This window comes from Halyomorpha halys, unplaced genomic scaffold (genome assembly GCF_000696795.3).
Source record: "Halyomorpha halys isolate HHAL.00 unplaced genomic scaffold, Hhal_1.1 Scaffold1265.1, whole genome shotgun sequence".
In the NCBI taxonomy this organism is placed as follows: Eukaryota; Metazoa; Arthropoda; class Insecta; order Hemiptera; family Pentatomidae; genus Halyomorpha; species Halyomorpha halys.
Genome location: NW_027110971.1, coordinates 72,526 through 94,186, shown reverse-complemented (window position 1 = coordinate 94,186; position 21,661 = coordinate 72,526). Strand labels below are relative to the sequence as shown.

The 21,661-nt window shown below is 31.7% G+C and overlaps 1 protein-coding gene and 1 long non-coding RNA gene across 4 annotated transcripts; one reads left to right on the top strand and one right to left on the bottom strand.

The window, feature by feature from the left end:
• The first annotated feature begins 390 nt into the window (after positions 1-390).
• LOC106689029 (ankyrin repeat domain-containing protein 49) lies at positions 391-19,837 on the top strand. Of its 2 annotated transcripts, none has more exons than XM_067049076.1 (2): positions 391-456; positions 15,138-19,837. In XM_067049076.1, the coding sequence occupies exons 1-2, from the start codon at positions 448-450 to the stop codon at positions 15,879-15,881; spliced, it is 753 nt and encodes a 250-aa protein (XP_066905177.1). In that variant the 5' UTR covers positions 391-447; the 3' UTR covers positions 15,882-19,837. The 2 variants fall into 2 exon arrangements, with proteins under 2 accessions (XP_066905177.1, XP_014289258.1); XM_014433772.3 differs by lacking the exon at positions 391-456 and adding an exon at positions 9,255-9,427 and having other exon boundaries at positions 15,138-19,836.
• LOC106689030 (uncharacterized) lies at positions 3,506-7,601 on the bottom strand. Of its 2 annotated transcripts, XR_010843868.1 has the most exons (3): positions 7,099-7,601; positions 5,666-5,812; positions 3,506-3,835 (listed from the first exon to the last, which is right to left on the bottom strand). It is a non-coding gene; the product is annotated as an uncharacterized lncRNA (long non-coding RNA). The 2 variants fall into 2 exon arrangements; XR_001344384.2 differs by lacking the exon at positions 5,666-5,812.
• Positions 19,838-21,661: the final 1,824 nt, after the last annotated feature.

The following is a 21,661-nucleotide window of genomic DNA, read 5'->3' as shown; positions in this document are numbered from 1 at the left end:
AAGAAAAAAAACACCGCACAAGGAAAGATATAAAAACTGACACAGGATTTGTCCCAATCTTGCTCTTCTTTCAACTCTTTAAATCCTTCAATAACCTTACTATAACTAAACATATATTACTGTAAAAACAATCAATAATGATGTGTATTTTATTTTTTTTCAATACGGTGTTTGTTTTTTTTTCAGTTTACTTTTTACCGAAATGTAAAATATAGCTAAGAAGTAATGACTAACAAAGAAAAATGAATTATATAATGATATACCAGAAAGTAGTGTAATAAAAACAATATAATACAGAAATACATTGGAAAAAATAGACGCCAACAGAACTACCTCATCTCATCAAGCGGCCGACCTTGGGCTAGAACTCCAAGATGTAATATTACAGTTGTACAATAATTAGTAGCAGCTAGAGCGGTGTTCCAGGCGGATCTGCTTCATCTTATCATGATACAGGTTTATTTTTATTATTATCATTATTGTATTTTATTATAATAATAATAGTATATTTCAATATAGCTGCCTCGCTGTGATAGTAGCACAACTTGTCAATTTTAAAAAAATGGAGTTTATTTTGTATTGGACGTATTTTAAATACAGTATCGTAGGTTGGGGCAACTTCCTATACTGAGATAACTCTACAGATTCTATCAAAGCTAGTGTTATGTATTATAGGGGGAATTGGAAAACAAAAACTTCTCTAGTAATGACGTATATTGATATATTGCTTTTTCAATGTTTGTTCTAAAACGGTATCTATTGTTATTATTTTCAATAAATCAACTAACCATAGACTACTATATTATGATTTGTGTGCGTGGCTATAACAGCTAGTGATGCTCTCACTAACCAACTTAAAAATATTGAATACAAAATAAAAAAAAAACCACAGTTTTCTAATTAAATGTATTTTTTAATTAATTGTTTGAGAGTATTAATTTTAATAATGACACAACTTCAATTGGTCCACTTCACTCTCGACTAAGTTTATTTTAATAATGTTTCGGCCCTAAAGCTGTTATAAAGGAGATAACAACCTAAAAATTGTTTTCATATTACCATATTATCCTCTCACAGACAACACTAATATATATATATTGTGATATTCAAGCCGTTTTTCAATTTCAGGCCCTTTTTAAATATATAGGGCCGTCGCTCCTTGGGAAGTTTTGAATATTGTCTTAGAGGGGTGGGTCCGGCTGGAAAGGATTCCTTTTTTTGTGTGTGTGTTATTGTCTTCTCTTGTGAGATTGTGTGACATGTCCTACATCGACCCACCTATTCTCTATAATTGTTTATTTGAAAAGTCAGACAAGTAAGTAAGACTACCACGGAGGGCGGGAGTGGCGGTTTTTATGCCGTATTTCAATTTCAGGCGATTTTTAATAATATTCATTTCTCATGTCAAACAATCTTCAAAACAAAAAAAAAAAATATTAAAATAATTTCTTAACAGTTTCCAATTAATATGGTAAAGTAAAATGGCTATTTACTTACAAAAATATATAATTTCAATGCATCAACTTTTTTTTTTTTTTCTTCTTATCGAATCACAATAACACAATTAACAATAAAACCTATCTCAATTATGTTAGAACTCTTTTATCACCTAATTACTGAGCTTAATTTATTTACATTAAATTTAACTAACATCCTTTTCATGTTAATTAAATTGAATGTAAAAAGTAAATTAAATATTTAGAAATTATTTATGTATGTATTTGTTATTGTGACTAATTTTGCACTAACGCAATACTTTCCCATACTATATATTCCAGATATAGTTAAATTAAAAATGTTATTATAATAAATGGTATGGAAGAGGTAGGTGCTGCGTATCAAATACCGCCTTTAGAAGATATAACGAGGTTAGCGCACTCTCTCTCGGTCACGCGTGTTCTTGAAGGGCGTGATGCTAACAGTCGGTCACACAGTACTACCGGTCACGTCCTATCTCGTTGGAGTACTTCCGAGTACCCACCTGTTTGTACTGCCTAATCCAACCGTCTCGGATTTGTTCCTTTGTGTCAGGACTGAGCCCTTTCTTCTTTTCAACCTGTGTCGGTGCGATTGTTCAACCAATCAGTGGATTGCATAAGAGGAAGTGCGTCTTCATTTTACTTTACGTTATTTAGAACTCTATATAGTACTTGTAATATTATAATAATACAGTAATTGAAAATAATAGAGTACGGTATTTTCATGCGATAGTATCTTTTGTTTCCTAGCTCCAAATTCAGCAAAATCTCTCAAGAAATTAAAATAATGAAAAAAGGGATGTTCTATTGATAATACATTTTATATCATTCTGTGTATAAGCAGCTCAAGCGCTTCTACTTAATCTCCACTGGTTTCCAATAGAAGAGACGTGGTTGGGAGGGAAGTGCTGGGATCTCTTGAATTCCACGGACAGCAAAGCTGAGGTGAAAAAAGACAGTTATCATCCCAATTTTTGATTACTTTAATGAAAACTATGTATAATTACTTGTCCAAATGGATGAGTCTGCCAAGTATAGGTTGGGAGAATAAAAAATGTCTATTTAAAAACGTTATAAACAATTCTTTTTTCATTCAGAACTCCATATATTTAAAATTATAAACAACACCAAAAAACCTAATAGAACATCATTTAAAGAAGAGTAAATTTTCTGAAATATATGAGCCCTAATAGAGCTACTGATAATCAGTAGTTAATGAATTTATTTTAAGAAATCTATATCTCAGGAACCATTCGACATACAAATGTCTACTAACACTCAAATTAAAGCTAATTTAATGTGCTATACAGTAGTTTATTACGTTTATCTTCGTAGCAGTAGTAGTTTTCATGGTATTCGACAAAATGTTCATTTTTAGCTCCTTGGACAAAAATTTTGACTTGAACCATAAGACGTGCAGATATATGCCAGTACTCTAATTAAATCTAGTTAAAAGTACTATAAAGTAGATAATCTTGGTAGGAGTCGCAGTTTTTCTGATATTTGACAAAATAAATTAATAAAATGTTCTAGATGTTCGGACAGATTTCTATTTATTTTTTGTACGTCGAATGGTTTTTGAGGTATAGATTTCTCAAAATAAATCGACTAACTACTGATTTTTCAGTGCATTTTTTATGAAATTGCAAATTTACTCTTTCTCAAAAGACTTTTATTTAGTGTTTTAGTGTTGTTTATAAGTTTAAATATATGGAGCTCTGAATGAAAAATAATTTTTTTCTTTTTAAAGTTTTGAAACAGCCACCATTTTTTATTCCCCCTACCTATATACTTGGCAGACTCATCAATTTGGACAAGTAATTATACATAGTTTTCATTAAAGTAATATAAAATCGGAAAGAAATAACTGCCTTTTTTTCATTCAGACTCTTGTACTATAATCACTTGGAACGAAATTTAATTTTAATGTTAATATTTCATTAATAAATCAGTTGGGCATGTTTATTTATTTATTTAATCTAATAATTTATAACAATAGAATTTTTAAATGTTTAAAGATCACCAAATATTTTAAGGAGATTATATTTTAGTAAACTTAGAATATACAAGAATTAGCTCTTTTTGAGATGTACAAGAATTAATTTCATCTCAAAGAGATAATTTTTTTTTTCAATTTAGTTTTATCATAGTTTCACATATTTGCATATATACGCAGATTTCATAGATTGGCCAATTAAAACTGACCCATTGTACAGACTAATTAAAACTGGTCCATGGAATGCATTCACGATCCAGCTATTGTCAGGGATTGTGTCATCTGTATCAGGCAAAATAGAAGTAAGTGAAGGCTCTTAAGTGGGGCTTCTACCAACAGATGAAATTATCTTCACAAAAATCTGAAATATTTCATAATTTAATTTATTTATATGTCAAAGAAAGATAGACAAATTTATATTTATATATGTATGTATATATAGTTGACCGAAAAACTTCAATATGAGAAGATGGTCAGGGTTGCGGTCAAAAAAGAACAAATAGTTTATAACTCTTTTAATGCCCGACACTTCACGCTTATGATTTGTCACCTTCTGTTCAACCTTTCGCTTTGAACAGGTAGGTGGTCCTGATTTGTTCTTTGCTCATTTAATATCATTATTATTATTTTTATTTATTTTTTCAAGACGTTTATTTAATCTCTGCTTTGTTTTCCCCCTGTATTTTTTTTTTTATGTACGTCTCCTGTACTTTTTTTAACTGTTTATTTTACGTATTAAAAAAAAAATTATTCTTACCATTGCTACTTATTTTTTTATTCTTATCATTGTTTATTCAAGTTTATTTTATATTAATACTATTTTATGTCTTCCTTCCTTTTATTTATTAGTAATTTCTTATCACTTTATTTTTACATAATATTTATTCTAGCTTAAATTACCTTATTTGCATCTTATTGTTGTAATATTCTTAGTTTTTTTTGTATCTTTTTAGCCCTGCAATGTGGGGTGAAACGTCGGACATTAAAATAGTTATTAACTATTTGTTCTTTTTTGACCGCAACCCTGACCATCTTCTCATATTTAAATTTATATTTATTATGCACAATAGAATCTCATGAACAATTTAATTTATCTCCCATCATTAAATATAAATGACATGAAGAAAACATAAAACTAATTTTTTTTTTAACAATGCCATTAATAAAACATGAGAAAATTGAAGTCGTCTTTGTGAATGACCGATTGAGAGTCATATTATAAAATACCACCAGGAAGAATTAATAATACATGTAAAAAGATCAAACGAAAAAAAAAAAAAAAAAAAAAAAAAAAAAAAAAAAAAAAAAAAAAATGAAGAAAAGATGGTTGGGTGTGCAGTTAGTGAAGAACACAAATGTGTGTTCACTAAACTTATAGATTAGTGCCAATCTATAGGTTAAAATTTCAGGCCTTCATCAAGTCTAAGAATAAAAAAATAAGATAACAATAACAATAAAATGAGTTACAGAATAATTAGAAAATATAGATAAATAAGCAGTGTTAGAAGAAAATATTTAGTCTAAGTATTACGAGAAGATAAAGACTACCTAAGAATAAGTAATATTAAAGTTACGAAAGGTGAAAAAACAAGAAATTATTATTTTTTTTCTATGACAATTTACAGCGAAGGTGATGTTTGTTTAGTTATCTAATGGTGACCAACCTAGTCTAACCATGGTAGGGGGGAGGGGAGGTGCAAGTTTTTCATTTAGTGGGACGGCCACGTAATAAAAAAGTCAACGCCCCAAGCCCTAGCCTACGGAGCTATGGGCACAAGAAATCAATTTATGTATGAAAATCTATTAAATATATATGAACATAATGAGAATTATTTAAAATTAAAGTTATGAAAAAAATGAGAAAGAAAATCTATGGAATTAATGAAACATGTTAGTCAAATATTGGAATGAAAGAAATAATATATAAAGTTATATAGGCAAAAAGGAGTAATTAGTAAATATGACAATAATAAGATGTGGTGGGCATAACTTAATAACGGGGGTAAGTAAGAAAGAATAAGAAAAGAGGAGAGAAAGGATAAGGGATGTAAAACGAAATATTAAAAAAAAAAAAATAAAACCTGAAGAACATAACGATAGGTGAAGGTATGCAGTGGTGCGAGTGCGGCCGATTTCAGAATAAAAAATATGTTAAAATAGAAGATGAAGGGGCTTAAATAAATATACTTACATTTACGTTCACACATACATATGAGTCTGGTTAAACCGCTTTTCTAAGACGGATGAGGAATTCAGAAATCGTACTTATTTCTTTTATACATCGAATATATTTATTATGTCATATATTTCAATTGATTTCTGGTTCATAGGAATTGACCTATTGAAAAAGGTGTATAAATTAAGCGTAGATGCCATAGGGCCCCCTGCCATGGTATGTATTGGTTAAACTTATACCATCTAGATATCTTTTCTAAAGGTGTGTTTATCATTTTACTAAAAACAACATACAAGCGGCATGTATGGTATTTAATCTCAGAATCTAAAAATCAATTTTTATATCTTAAAATAACTCAAGCTTTATTACTCTCTTTTACATGAAGGCGTATTTTTACTTATCAGATAATTTTTTCCTCATTACAAAAATTCAAGCTACTCTAAGGATGACGGTTGCATTTTTTTTAGCCCAATAAAGGTATAGAGTTTGGTTTTTAGGGCAAAAAGTATGCAGCGAAATTATTTAAGTCCGAAACAAGCGCCATGAAATTTTTTTAGCACAACAACCTTAGAACCGCTGATAGAATAGATCAACCATACGAGAGAATAGGTGGTACATGAAGTCTACTTCTTGTACAAATCACAACTGCATTCTCACTTGACAAGAAGTTGCTCACGAATCAGCAGTGGGTGGTGGCAGTTATTGCGATTGGCATATTCTCAGAGCAGATCGTATCGTACATCAACTGCTAACTAAGCCGTTCGTTACTCCCAACTGGTCCTAGAACCTGAATGGAATCTAGGACAGGATAGGTGTCACTTATCTAGAATGATGGTATCCTATACAACTTCGATACTCCCACATTGGAACTAAGCGTTTTTTGCTGTACTTATACACACAAAACAAGCATTGATTTTTATTTATTTATTGTTGCTTATCTATTATCTAGCTGACATTCAAAATGTCCAGGAAAACCAAAGCGTGCAAAATGTGGTTTTTGTACACCGTTTTGATTTTTTTACAATTATAAAAATCATGTAGGGTTTCAACTTACAAAAAATTCCATATAGAAAACATTCATTTTTTTTTGTAATACCAATTTGCAAAAAAAAGAAATATAGCTTTGACGAAACTTCCGTATGTCATAGCAATAATTATCGAGGTAATTTAAAAAAACAAAACAATTTTTTACAAATAAATAGAAATCAACATTTTGTGAATTTATTTCGGTAAATATCACGAAATTTTTACTGTATTTAGAAAAAAAAAGATGATTCAGTTTTTGACGAATAGTATCTTGAGAACTTTGGACCGTAAAGAGCTTTTTTAAACACTAATAAACGCAAGCAATGTAACAATGATGAGTTGATCGTGGATTATATATTTTTTTTTTTTTTACTCCTTTCGATACAATACAAATTAAAACTTAGATAGAAATTAATACTTACACCTGCTACTGAAACCACTTTAGAGCTCTTATTAACAAACTTCAAACCTTGCAAACAAACAGATTCAGTACAGTTACAAACGCTCCTTGTTAGTTAGCAACATTCGAGCCCAATAATGTCTGTATATGGCTGAAAGAAGCTGGATGAGGGATCTTTTCATTTAATAATTATATATTATATCACACCTGGAGAAGGTTCTGCTAGGTAATGCTCTCTCTATGACATTTCCCAAGTAGTCCATCTCATTTGACAGGTGTAAATAAAGTTATGAATTTAAAATAAAATAAATAGTAAATATGGCCATATCATCAAACAACAAGACATCAGTTGATGGCCAAGAATCGATTACTTCACATTAAGTTCACGACCTTCGCTTCTGGAAACAGGCCATCAAAACCTGTTATCGTAATTACATACTGACGTTCCAGCTGTTCTTCAACCTGTCCGAACAGAAGGTAGGTTATTAATTTCGAAATTTAAATTGTAAGATGGGTGGCCTGAGAGGTGAGATTTGAATTTAAAATGTGATTTGACTGCACGAAACGAAGATTAGCTATATCGGCTATAAACATCGGATTTAACATTTTGTCGGTTTATTTTTAAATTTTTAATGTGTCTGCCATTTGAATCCATACATAAGTATTTATTTATATATATTTTCTTTTTGCATTTGCATTTAAATTTTTCGTTTGGTTTAAATCCTTCAATTTATGTAAAGGGCAGGTGAAAAAATAAAATTCATCTCATTGTTTTGGAAAATTTATTTATTTTTCTAACAAACTTATGAAAAGCAGTAATTAATCCATACATGCATTTCTATTACGATAAAAATATCAACAGGCTCTTCCATAAGAATGATGAAATGATTAAACTCTATTATAAAATGTTTTTGCTTTTCAAGCCGTTTTCCAATTTAGGCCACTTTTTCAATGTTGCATGATTTAACTTGATTCTTCACTTACCATTTAAATTCATCATTGATTTAACCAGATACTGAAATAAGATAAAAAATAATATTTCTATAATATCGTCATTTAGCTCTGGACCGATCTCTTACATGAAAATGAATCAATATAGTTCGAAACGTATCACTGTAATAAAGATTATAACAGGAGAGTTGTTGAATTTTTATCTTGAAGTAATATGGTTAGAATAATTTGTATTATGTTCCAATATTTAATAAAAAAATCAAGTTAAACTCAGAAAATACGATTTGAGCCAATGCAAATGGCATGGAATAGGTATTCACCACGTGAATGGCCATCTAACAAATGGGCCAATGGACTCATGTGTAACAAAGGTTCTTACTGGCTCAGAATAGAAAAATGCGCTCAAACTAAATGTGAACTATAACTAATCCCTTCCTGGAGTTCCGGCCATTACCGATGTTTAGCTCTGAAGTCTTGGGGGCGGCATCCTTTACGAAAAGGAAAATACAACAATCTTTTCAAAATAAAGTCGTAAGAATCAGTAATTCACAAATAGAGACAATAGAGGATTACATCAAAAAAAGGTTCATGAAGTTCCACAACCAGTGACCTACCACTTGGGAACCCAACCACAACCTGATACTGTAGCCACGAGTCAACCCTATGGGTTCGGGAGCCCTCTTGAGTCCATCCAGGCTCACAAAGTTTACCGTTTAAATAGGAAAAAATCTGGCAGTCGAGCCTGATTTTGACCAAATCACCTCCTGGCACAACCGTTAGTCTAGTAACAGTATTTCCCTACCTGTAAAGTACTGTACTTTGGCTCTTCAGGTATTGTAAAGGTATAGATTTAGTTTTATTACATGTAATATATATAGTTAAATTTAAAAATGCCATAAACATTTGGTTTACCTATGTATTAGAGGACCTAGAAATAGGAGATGAAAAAAAAAAAAAAAAAAAATACACGTTTTAAATCAACACTGAAATATGGAAATTAAGAGAGAATTGCAAATATTTTTTAAGCTTATTAGTAAAATCCTACCTAAGAAGAATCCTACAACAAATAGCAAGAACAAGGAAAACAAAGAGGTAGTTAATTTTAATAGAGACATACCTTCCCCCCCCCTTACTCTATTATCTATAGGCGGGTTTTTCCTCAGATATGGTATCTTATCGCCAATTCAAATATATCTTCAGGTTCAACTATAAGATAGTTTCGATAGAGCAGTGCTGAAGTCAATTTCCAAATCGGGATTCTAGACCAATACATAAATCTTAAATTTAAATGTTATCACCTTCCAAATATTTGCTCGGGAGAGGTGTAAGTTAAATATTGCGTCAGTTACCTGCGATTTCACCCATGTGCTGTTATGAACCAGATGGAGTTCAAGAAAATTGTAAGTCTAAATGTTATATTTATTCTTGTCTTAGTTACTCCTGTAAGCTCAATAATTTACAAATGCGTATAAATATCATTCTTTGACGATGTGAGGCAGCAATTTATAAATTCATTAAGTTTTTTGGAACCACCCCACCATAATAAGATGAACGATGTTTTCATATTTTTTATGAACTTCTATAAAGTAAGCAAACTATTACAGTAACATTTACATTTACACACTTTTATATTTATTCGTTTTCTGTAGTTTAATTAGTAATTAATTGTCAATTTAATATTTCTGTATTTTTTGAAAATGTAACAATTTACTTATGATTCGCAAAGAAAATTACAGTTTTTTTTTCTGTATTTTTTTAAATAACAAAATACGTTGATTATCTGTAATTTATTGACATTTATTATTATTATTATTTTCTATTATCTTATATTTCAATGAATTTCTACCTAAAAAAATATTAAAGGTTGTATCTTCAGTTAATTATATCTTAAATAATAATATATTTTTATTATCTTTCTGTACTTGAAAATTACAATGAGTGTTTTTTTGTAGTTAGTAATATTTTAGTTATTATTTTCTTTTGATTACTAAGACTTTTTATTTTTCTTATCTTATACTCACAATATCATTGTCATTTTACTTATGGGACTGACCCCCTTTGTATGTCTCTAGGCCATGACAGAGGTAAATGAATACAATATATGTTCTTGTTTCTATATATATAAAAAAAAATAAAATGTTTTAACTAAAGTTTCGAAGAGTGTATGTGTATATATATACGTAATTCCAAAATTCCTCTAATAAAAGCCGGCCAGAATAACAATATATTGATAAGTACTATTTATTGATTAGTACAAAATCATTGACTAACTGCCACAATCTTGAGCAATAATTAATGATCACATCCATGCCAAAATAATGAAATGACTTAAAATAATAATAAAAATCTCTACATGTATATAAACCGAAAGATAAATAAAATGAACACAATCAAACTTGCCCAAATCAGAATTCAGGTGAATAAATTTCGAATTAACATTGTCGTAGCTTGATGAAGTTAGTGTTCTACATTCTTGTCAATTAGATGTTAAAAATATTAATTAGACAGTGATTCAGTGTTAAATGATTTTATAATATTCGGTAGATTGAAATTTTATGTATTTATAATTTATCAATTATAATGTATCAATTTCAGCGTGATAATGGCTTCAGCTAAGTATTAAACAAAGAACATTGAGGGTTCGATTGATTTTAATTCATAGAAATGTGGTTTTGTTTAAAATTAGGACCTGAACGTTTCCCGTCATTTTAGAATCGCCTCTGAGAGAAAAAACACACAAACACCTTGGACAGAGGAGCCCCTTTTCGAACTTGGAACTTCCAAACAGATTTGGATGGTCTCACAATGAAAGAGGAGGTTGTGGAGGCCTTAATGTCTCTCCTGGGCGAAGAGTCAGTGCACATTACAGTACTAAGATACATCCGTCAAGTCTATGGAGGTACGCAAACAGCGGTCATTTCACTACCAGTTCTCCAGAGTAGGAAGGTTATGACGCAAGGTAAGGTACAAGTATGCCAGGTTGTTAGTGGTATATGGTAAAGATTAAGAGTTCCGAAGTGTTTCCGTTGCTGGGAGAATAGAAAGATAGCTCGGAATTGTGGTGGAAAGGATTAGAACTCCGTGTGTCGAAACCGTGGTCAATCAGCTCACAAAGCAACTAATTGTGACCAGAAACTTCAATGCGCTTTATGTGCGGGAAATGGAGATGCTGACCACTCCAGTGTCCAGCTTTCCGTTCAGCATTGAACACCATGACGCCACAACACCAAGTCCAACAACATCGTCGATGAGGACATCGTCTTTGCTTGAAATATTGTTCTTCAACGATGTTATCTTCCCTCTTTCATCTGTGTTCCGTCCCTGAGTGAAGTTTCTGTGGGGTGTAGCTTATTTACTCGTGGAGGATTGCTGATCGCACCCAAAAAACCATGCGGATGTTGAGATGCTGTTCAATATTCTCGTTGTATATGCCAAGTTTACTACTTCTTATATTTGCATACTTCTTATCATACTAGGTGGCAGCGTGAATTTCTATTCAAATGTGAGGGGGGAGAGGGGCACCTTTCTCAAACATCCGCCTATTTATATTCGTATATATATTTATAAATCTTTTATATACTTATGTTTTCTTGTTTGGAATAACTTGTTTCAAGATAGAGTTATTAAAAAAAATCCTGTTGTGTTGTTGCTTTGTTTTCCGTTTACACTCTCTGAAACTACATAATGTTTAGAAGGATGCACATGTTAGTTTCAGGTGATAAGAATAGTTTAGAGGAACATTTCTACTGCTGTGATATAAGAAGTCAACAATTCTAATGATAGCTTGAAAAGATTAAATGTTTTGTTCTCTCCTTGCACAAATATTTTCCTCATGAATATCTCGAATTTAACTATTTTTTTTTCTTTAACTTATCTTTACCTGTATGAAATATTTTAAATGGGAGGAAAGTAATAATATTGAGAAAAATTTAATATTTTTCGTGTTTTTTTTTTTTTTTTACGAGAGTCGGTGAAAATCTTCAAAAGAAACGAATAGGCCGGTACCTGTTTATCTGTGGGATTTGTATCCACTAAAAGCACTGCCCCACAGCTGTTCATTCCTCCCCACGGGTCCAGCGTTAGGCTTCACTTCATGGAGAGAAATGGCCGAGTGCCGCCTCATTGTTTTCTTCGCGTGGTTTTCATGTTTCCATGATAGTCACGCCTTCTAGCCCTCTCTTCTGCTCATCCTCTTAAGGACGACTGTGGTGAATCTCATCGCTGCGTCCCAATGCTGGTCTGAGCGTAGCTCATTAGGCTTTCTGGTGTGATGCTTCCTCCACACACTCTCTTCAATTCGCTTCTTTCTACCGCAAAGCGAAAAATACGTGCTCCGCAGTCTGACATGCAGAGGATTCTATACTCTTTTCCAATGTAAATCGGTACTGGTAGGCTGGTAGGAAACAGTTCGAAAAGCAATTACTGCCCTTGTACGATAAACGGAAACCATCTGTCCCCTAAATGATTTGGTAACCATCGCTTCTTTCCAAATTGGAGCTGCATTTAACATAATTGAAGAGATAACAATAGCAAAAGCCGTTATATTAGTCTCGGTCTATGGTTCCCAAAAATATTTTTCAAGAGCCCCCTTCTCTAAATCCTAAAAGTAGCGGTAATTTTTTTTTGTTTTTCGTAAAAAGCTAATGATACATTACATGAATATGTATATAGTGGGAAGTCCGAGTAGCGGTCAATAACGGTAACAAAAAATTTAAAAAAAACTATTTATTGTTAACCAACGTTTCACCCTACTTTGCAGGGCTAAATGATTGAAACAAAAATGACAACTTAGTTAATAATCTGAAATAATAATCCGCTCCAAACTAACCAAAATAAACTTAAAAAAACAACGAAAAATGACATAATTTATCAATCGTTTTTTATATTTACAGTGTTTTTACAAAAAATTGTGGTATTTTTGTACCACCACAGGATAGTTTGTGATATATAAAAAAAAATAGTTTTTTCTATAAGATCCTTTGTTTTTGTAAAAATGTAGTATTTGATGTGCAACATTACATAAATAATAGGAACTTTAGAAAATGGTAATTTTCATTCCTCCAAGCCTAAAATATATGAATGTTTTTCCGAACCCTCTAAAACAGAAATAAAATGTGAGTTAGTAGTGCATTACTGTGTAGAAAGAAAAAGTAATTCGTGTTGTGTCTTACCTTTTACTACCTTTGGTATTTAAAGGTTAAAAATATATGAATGAAAGCTCTATTACTTAGTATTTTTTTTTTTTATTTTTTTTTTTTTTTTTTTTTCTTACCTCCTAAATTATATTTTATTTAACATGTACAATTATATATAACTTAAATCTAAGGGATATACACACTATTTACATACAATTTATATCTTCTTTTGCCTTGTGGCATTATAAGATGTGGAAGCTGGGTCCGCTGAAGGCGGTTTATACATTTGGGGCTATATAGCCAGGGGCTAACAAAGAATGGGGAGGGGCCATTCCGGCTGGTTGGGTTCTATTACTTAGTAAAAACACTTGAAAATTAAAGACTAAACATTAGTAATCAAAGATTTCGAGAGGTTATAGCACCGCCTGTGAAAATAAATGTATACTATAAAGAAAAATTATTAAATAAATGAGAAGATTGATTGGTTTTTTAAGAATAGAATAATTTTGTTTTTGTTGAAATACAATATGATTCAGAGATAATGGACCAAGGACTGATTGGTCGTATTGATTACAGTATAACACCTGACTAGAGCGCTTATCAAACCATTCAAGGGAAGTAGTCCAGCACAGCTCAGGTTCAAAGAATGTAACCTGTCAAATGTGCAAAAATAACTTAATGACAAAACTTTAGATGACACACAATGACAATGAGTTTCCCAATGCAGGAAGTATTATTTACCATTACTTTGTATATTATATTTTCTTAGCCTCACATCGACGTCTAAAAAAAGAGTTATTAAAAAAAAAATATCTCTATTAGATCTGGGCAATTTTTTAAGAATCTATAATAGGGGTATTCATGATATTGTGTTAAAAGTGAAATGTTTTACCATGTTAAATGTTTTAAGTATAGGATTGTGAGCAACCCTATTTAAAGTCTTAAAATCTTAAATGTTAAATGCATGAGAGCTCCTAGCGGATTTTCTGGGCAACTTGTTTAGTAGCCTTTCCTTCCAAAACTTCTTGTTATTGTTTACTTCTAAGTTTTGATTACAGTCATTTATTATAACATGCCTAAAGTAAGTAAATAGTAGAAGTGTGAAAGATTGTCTTGTTTAAAAACGGCCAAAACACAAGACAAAAGAAAAAAAAAAGACAATCAAATCACATATAACCAGTAAGTAACCTAACACGACAACAAATAAAATAGTGTAGAGCTCAGCTGGTCTGTTGCGTGACGTCATTCTCTATTTAGCAGACCTAGTAACAGACTCTCAACCACGTTATATGTAATATCGTTTTAAAAAGGTAAAGAAGAAAATATTTTTCCATTAAACATAACTTTCTCCATTTAACACGCTTTAACATGTTAAACTAAAAATCATGAATACTCCACATATCTCAATCAAATACAGTCTTGGAAAAAATATTAGAGAGCTCATCCAAACCATATTTACATTCATATAAAATTAAATGATAAAGTAATAAATAGAATAAAATTAAAATAAAGTAAAATACATCTTAAACACACTCATTCCGATATAAGATATAAGCATTCAGCCAGGGAAAATACGAAACAAGCTAGCCCCCTCACTGGCGAATAAAGTAGGAAGGACTCTGGAAGTTCCCGGCGCCTCGAACTCCGCATGTCGCATGTGCTGAAAGCCAGGGCGCTCGCCAAATTAATTAATACAGTATTTAAAAAGTCTAGTACTCTATCTAATGAGTGAGTCTATTTGAGGCTGTAAGTGAAATGTTATGTGATGTTTTAGTATCTTGATTTATTTGATAATAAATTTCCACTTACAGCTGATGCATAACCATGATGCACAATTATGGGTAAACAGTTACAAAGAGATACATTTTTTTTTTTGGAACTGTGTAAAGGAAGATGAACTGAAGTAATATTTCGATACAACAAATATATTAATAAGTCGCAAAAGTTTAATAAATTCAAAATCTGTTTGTTTCAGATTGGAGTACTTCTATTAGGAAGCACAATGCTGGCTGAGATGTATTTTCAAAATAGAGAAGTTGAAATACTACGTTCACAGGGTGGCTCCATTGGTGAAGAAACTATTGAAATTCTCTCAGATAACATCGAATATCGAGATCAGGATAGGAAAATAAAAGAACCTAGTTTTAATACGATAAAGAATGAACATCTTGCAGATCTCAGAGTGTGTAATCAAGACGGAGAGACCAAACTGCATCTAGCTGCAGCGGAAGGTCGGATAGAGGTCGTCAGAAATCTTTTGGAAGCAGGGCAGGAAGTAGACGTCAGGACCAGGGACGTCCAATCAAACTTCAGTAATCTGTATAGAGATACACGACTGACACCGCTGCACTACGCGGCAGCGTCTGGAAACGTCGAAGTGATGCGAGTACTCGTAGACTTCGGAGCAGATGTATCCGCGATGACCGAGAGCGGGGACACGGCACTGCACAAAGCAGCGCTTTCCGGACAGACCTCTGCCGTACAGTGGCTTCTGGATCACGGGGCGGATCTGGAGGCCAAGAACGTCTTCGGGGCGACTCCACTTTCGATGGCGCTAGTCAACCAGCGTAAGGAGGCTTCGATAGCCCTTCTCGTCAGGAGCAAGGCCAAGGATGTGCTACCGTTAGGGGAGCCCTGGCCCAATGAGGTGCAGGGCAGTCCGATGCTCCTCTTACTGGAAGCTTTCATGATTCTCATGTTCAGGCTACTCAGCTCATGATTCTGACAAGAGAAATCTAAGCCAAAGAACTTAAATGGCTCTAGTCATTGGATGATCAACTGGCTAAGAAAAGAATAGCAGCTATTGGCGAATGGGCTTAATAGAAGGATATGACGGAATATATCGTATCCTATAAAAAACCAGACCCAGTCAATAATAAAGGTATGACAGGTGGAAATGTAGGACCGGAGTCTGAAAGAAGAAATTATTTGAAAACATCGACTTAAAAAAAATGAGGACAAGAACAAGATTTTAAGCATAAAGACTTCATGAAACAAATCAAAGAATATTAGAAAACCCCCTTTGTTCAAAGAAGTTCGGGAGTGAGAGGTGGGCGCATATGGTCTAATTCCCGGCTTTGGTCTATGGATTGGGAAATATAGTACTAACTAAGCAATAACCTAAACGAATCCCTCACCCCCCCCCTTCTTTTCCTCACACTCTCTTACCAAAATATTTATTGAGTTCATCTTTAGTGTATCAATTATTGAAGCACCTATTTTAAAATCATTGTCATAAATTTTCTATTGACACAATTTCCAAATGAGAATAGCGCAGACCCTCAATCCTTAATTATAAACTGATTTTTTGTGATGATGACAGACAAATCCAAAATATATTTATAACTGTAAATTGTTGACAGAAAAGGACTTGATTTAGCAGAAAGCTCACTTCTCAAGAATGAAACATGTCCTGAGGCAGAACAAAAGATTTTTTATATAAGTTTATGACAGACTTGTAATTAATTGAATATATGGAATGGACTCACTGACTATTATTGGGCAGCTTAGGTAATTTTTAAATTGGTTAAAAGTTTGTTTAAATGTTTGTCATATTTAGTTTTTAAATAAGTATTATTTTCCACTTTCATACTTACACTTTCTAAACACTTGATGACTATTTGGTATTCTTATTAGTAATAATGATAGTAATAATGACGTAATACGTTTTTATGTCAAGGCAATACGGGGTAAAACGTGTCAATGCAATAAACGATCCTTATGCGGGAATATCATATAAAGAAAATATTTGAAAAAAAAATATGATTACATAGCAACATGTGCTATGAGAGCTAGTATTCCTATTTAAAGAACATTCACCTGTGGAACAAGGTCATACGATAAGTTAGAACCCAGAAGTTCTGATAACCGATACCAAATGTATACCCAACTCATATGAAGAAACCATCTGTTAATACTTGGCTAATAATTTATCTGTTAATGAAAACCCACTTAAATTGATAACAAAACATGACGTAAGTACGATGCATTGACAAATAATTGACTACGGGACGTTTTTCCATAAATGTAGAACTTACAAAATGTATAGACTGTTTAACAATGCCCAAAACTATACAATAAAAATAGTTTCATATCAAACTATGATAAAAGCCGTCTCCACAACTTTAACGTGGTATTTCGGACATTGTTTAGTCTCTTCCTGTACCCATTTCTGTGTTATACCCATAGAAAATTTATGATTAAGTATTGGAGCTACTACACACCTCTACTCTGAGTCCATTAAATAATTTCAACGATTTAGAATTGGGAGCATCGATAAATGATTAAATAAGATTTTAAAAAATCGAGTTCTATTAGGGTCTAATAGAGGGTTTGTCAAGTGAGTTGGGACTCAGAGAAAGTAGCTAGTCAAGACAAACTCCTAGATAGAAGTATGAAGTCCGATAAGGGTACGACATTACTAATAGAAACGAAGTTTTGGCGACTGATTTGATTTGATTCTCCAGTTTATGATGCATGCAGATGACCCTGGATTGAGATTCACATATAGTAAGGGCCAATGCCAACAAATCCTAGATTGGAATGTCAACTGTATAAACCATGTAGGGCTGGGCACATCAAAGTGGTTGATTTAATGTTATTAGAGGTCGCTCCAATTTAGAAGATAAATACCAATTCTATCAAACCAATTATTTACAGCAACGTGGTGTTTACGATTTTCGATTGAAACGGCATTGAAACATAACTTTAAATATATTCACAAATTTTACTTTCTGACTTATATTAGTACTAGTGAGAAAACGAGTAAAATTTTATTTGAACAAGATAATATGAAAAGTATAAAACAATTTTATAATTTTTAATTAAAATCATAGAAAAACCAGTACCAAAATTAATTTAGACTGTCATAAACCGTTTGTGGAAGAAAGGAAATGATGGTATTGTTCATCAGGTTAATTAAGTCTTTTAACTTGATTTCTGGAAGGGAATGATTTCCTCCAGTAAGCAGGTATTATAGAAATACTTTATTGCTACTCTATTTCCTTATAACTGTTTGTGTACTGAAAAATATCACTTTCCTTTACAGAACCAATCAGTTTTATTTTTGACCCTTCAAACAAGATTCCTTCTGTATCCTTCATAAAATTAAAGGTCACCTTGCCATATAGTGATTTACAATAATCTGCTCACTTTTTTTTTTTTTTGGTATTTCTGATTACCGAACCACACTTCAGGAAAATCAATAGGTCTTGATTTCTAGGCCCTTTATAAAATTCTTTTGATAACGCTATGAACTGCATCACTAACATTCAGATTACTACCTCAAATGAGGTAATTATTGGTAATAGAATAAACATCCAGATGTCAGGTAGAAGACAAGTACATTTTCATAATGTCTCCTGCAAAGTAAATAATGTCAAATGGAATAAATTTTATTATTTTTTCTAAGTAAATTCTAATCTTGTCATAAATAGCTGTACATCGAGTAGATATCCAGATTAAGGCGATATTTTCTTCTAAAAAAGAATTTACAATTGCGTTGTTATTCCACCAGAGAAGCTAAACAAGCATGAGAATCATAACAACAAATCTTTCTTCCCCAGGAGAATTTTGTAAATACGAGCATATTGTTTTACACTCATCTAGAAAATGTGTTTTTGAGACTGTCAAGACCATAAAATCGATTTCACAAAAAAATTGCAATTATGTAATTATTTTTCTGGGCGGTATGAGTAGGTAAGTTATAAACACGGCAGAATAGAAAACCACTTAGAAACTACAACGCAAAATCCGATTCGAGATAGCGAAGTTTACATATACTCTACTTTGGCTTTGAACCGAAGATATTTAATTATATTTTAAAGGAGACTAATCATGCTGTTTCTGAGATGTCAGCTTACCAGGAGTTAAAAAATGTTATTTATAATGAAAAATAGTAATATGCAGCAACAGTTCACAGATCTTAATTACCATGTGGTCCAAACTAGATGATCATGATCTCTTTCATGCAATGTTATGATACAAACATTTAGGTAACTCGCCATATCCGCAATGTGCAATAGGAACTAGAACGAATTAACGACGCACGTGCTTGCTGTGCGCAGGGGAACGTACAACTGAGAGTGGACATGTTAACAATGCCAGTTCCTACAAGACCACGTGGTGCTTAAGAAATTCTGAGCATAGCCCATGGAAGCTTTATAAACATATTTAAATTAATTTTTGTATTTCTAATCGAGTCTTTGCTCAATTTATCTAATATTAATTATTTATTGTAATAGAAATTTATGGAAAAACAAACCCTCACAATTTTAAACCTCTTATATTTATGAATTAGTTTCAGACATCATATTGTACATTTTCGCCTAATTTTTAATAAGTTACCTACATAAAATCATAAATTATTGTGACCATAATTAGGATTGGATTTTAAAATGGAAAATATCCTCCAATTCATAAATAAAAAAGCATGAATTTATAAGGGTGTTTATTTTCCCCAAAAATGCTACATTACAGATGTATAACCATTATCAAATAACAATAATATTTTATTTATTCTGGGACGAGTCCCTTTAGAATAATACAAATAAATCAATAGATGAGGGCTGAGGAGCCTCAGAAATACTTAAACAAAAAATACAATGAAAAATAAACAGTCATAATAAAAAAATAATTATAGGTTACTTTCTCACTTTTATTAGTTGAACAATAAAAAAAAAATGAACAAATAAAAAAGAGAAATAGTACATACTATTGGTTTATAAGTTTATTAATTAACAGTTTTAATATTAAGTCTATATCTGTATTACTTGGTTAATATTTAAATTTCATCTTCTGAAACTATTTAACACTGAGAAATCAAATCTGTATTGAATAAAACATGGCAATAACCTTATCTAATTTTAATTTATGTATTTTTTCTTCTAAATATTTTGAATTAGTATTAAAACCCTTGAAAATAGAAAAATATATTAAAGATGAATTTTAATGAATAATATGGATCAGTGTTTGGGCTTCTTTCTTACTATTGTAATTATAAACAATTTTATTAGTCATCATATTATTTATTTATCTAACAATGTATTTATTTTTTGTGTGATATGCAATAATTAAACGAAATACTAAAATATATTATGAAATGGAACGTATAATGTTGTAAACACTCCTTTCAAAGGGTTACTATAGAAAGGAAAGTTGAAAACGAAATTTTGGCAACCATAAACAGTTGAAGCATCTGGTTAGTCTCCAACTATAGCATTGAAATAATAAAATAAATGTGTTTTAAATTTTTATCTATTTTTTTTAATTAATGTATTTTATCAATAATACGTTTTTGTAATAATGATTGTATAACTGTATTGAAATGTATACATTATACATCGTACAAATACATTTTTTAATGGAGGTAGTTCATATAAGATTTTTAGTAATAGAAACTGAACATGCAACTCAAATTCCCAAAGAAAAAAATCCAATGCGTTGTGAGCATCAAACAACTGACACTTACTAGCCTACTTTAATTTTAAATCGATCCTCACTAGTTTCAGAACAGTAAAAGTATTCTACAAAAAAATCAACATTAGTGCTTAACTATTCATTCAATGCTAAATTGTTATAGAATCAATATTGAAACTACTGAGAATAAGTTTATGAAGATATCAGGACTCATATACAAGAGTCAAATTACAATGGCATTCTTAGTACAAGATCCGGTGTTAAAAAAAGGCAGTTATTTCACCCCAATTTGTTATTAAATTAATGAAAACTATGAATAATTACTTGTCAAAATTGATGAGTTTGCCAAGCATAGGTAAGGGGAACACGAAATGGCGGCTGTTTCAAAAGAGAAAAACTCTTTATTATAAAAATGTTGTGCAGGGCAGATTCATTGGACTGCCTTAAGGGGCCTCTACATGTTGGCCAAGCCATGGCGAACTCAGACATACGCGAGCATTTGGATGGGTGGCTTGGCTTGGTTGGCCTAAGCTCGTTGCCGAGCCGTCGAGAGTAGGTTTTTGGTCACAGATCAAAGGGGTTCGTGAGAGCGCTCGTGTAGCATCTCCACCATTGTTCTTTGTCTAGTTGCAACTGAGAGCTGTTAGGAGGTTAAAGGTGTTTGTTGGTACTTTTTATAATAAGTTTTATATTTAATCTTATTTATTTATATTTTTAATTTCCTTTAATTTTCTTTTTTTGTAATAAAAAATAATACAATCCAAGTGTAATGACTGAAACCACTAGTACGTCCACCATGCTTGCCTCTCTGAATAACACTGACATGTGGATGGTCCGCTCTTTGTTTGCCGAGCATTTGTACAAGCCTCCGATTCGTGGCGAGCGGCCAACATGTGGATCCACCTTTATATACAGCATACTTATAACTAGTGAAGCACAATTATTTATAATCCTATTAATAAAAATAGTCACAGCATATTTTTTTTCTAAAATGGCACATTATAGAAATTTCTACTTTGTGTACAAGAATAATACCTGATTTTTTTTTTTTTTTTTACTTTTTATTATTTATTATTTCTTCCC

Bases quoted from the DNA above. Each gene is read 5' to 3' on its own strand.
- LOC106689029 (XM_014433772.3), top strand. From the start codon at position 9,401: ATGAACCAGATGGAGTTCAAGAAAATT. The intron at 9,428-15,137 runs GTAAGTCTAAAT...TGTTTGTTTCAG, and splicing joins AGATGGAGTTCAAGAAAATT to ATTGGAGTACTTCTATTAGG.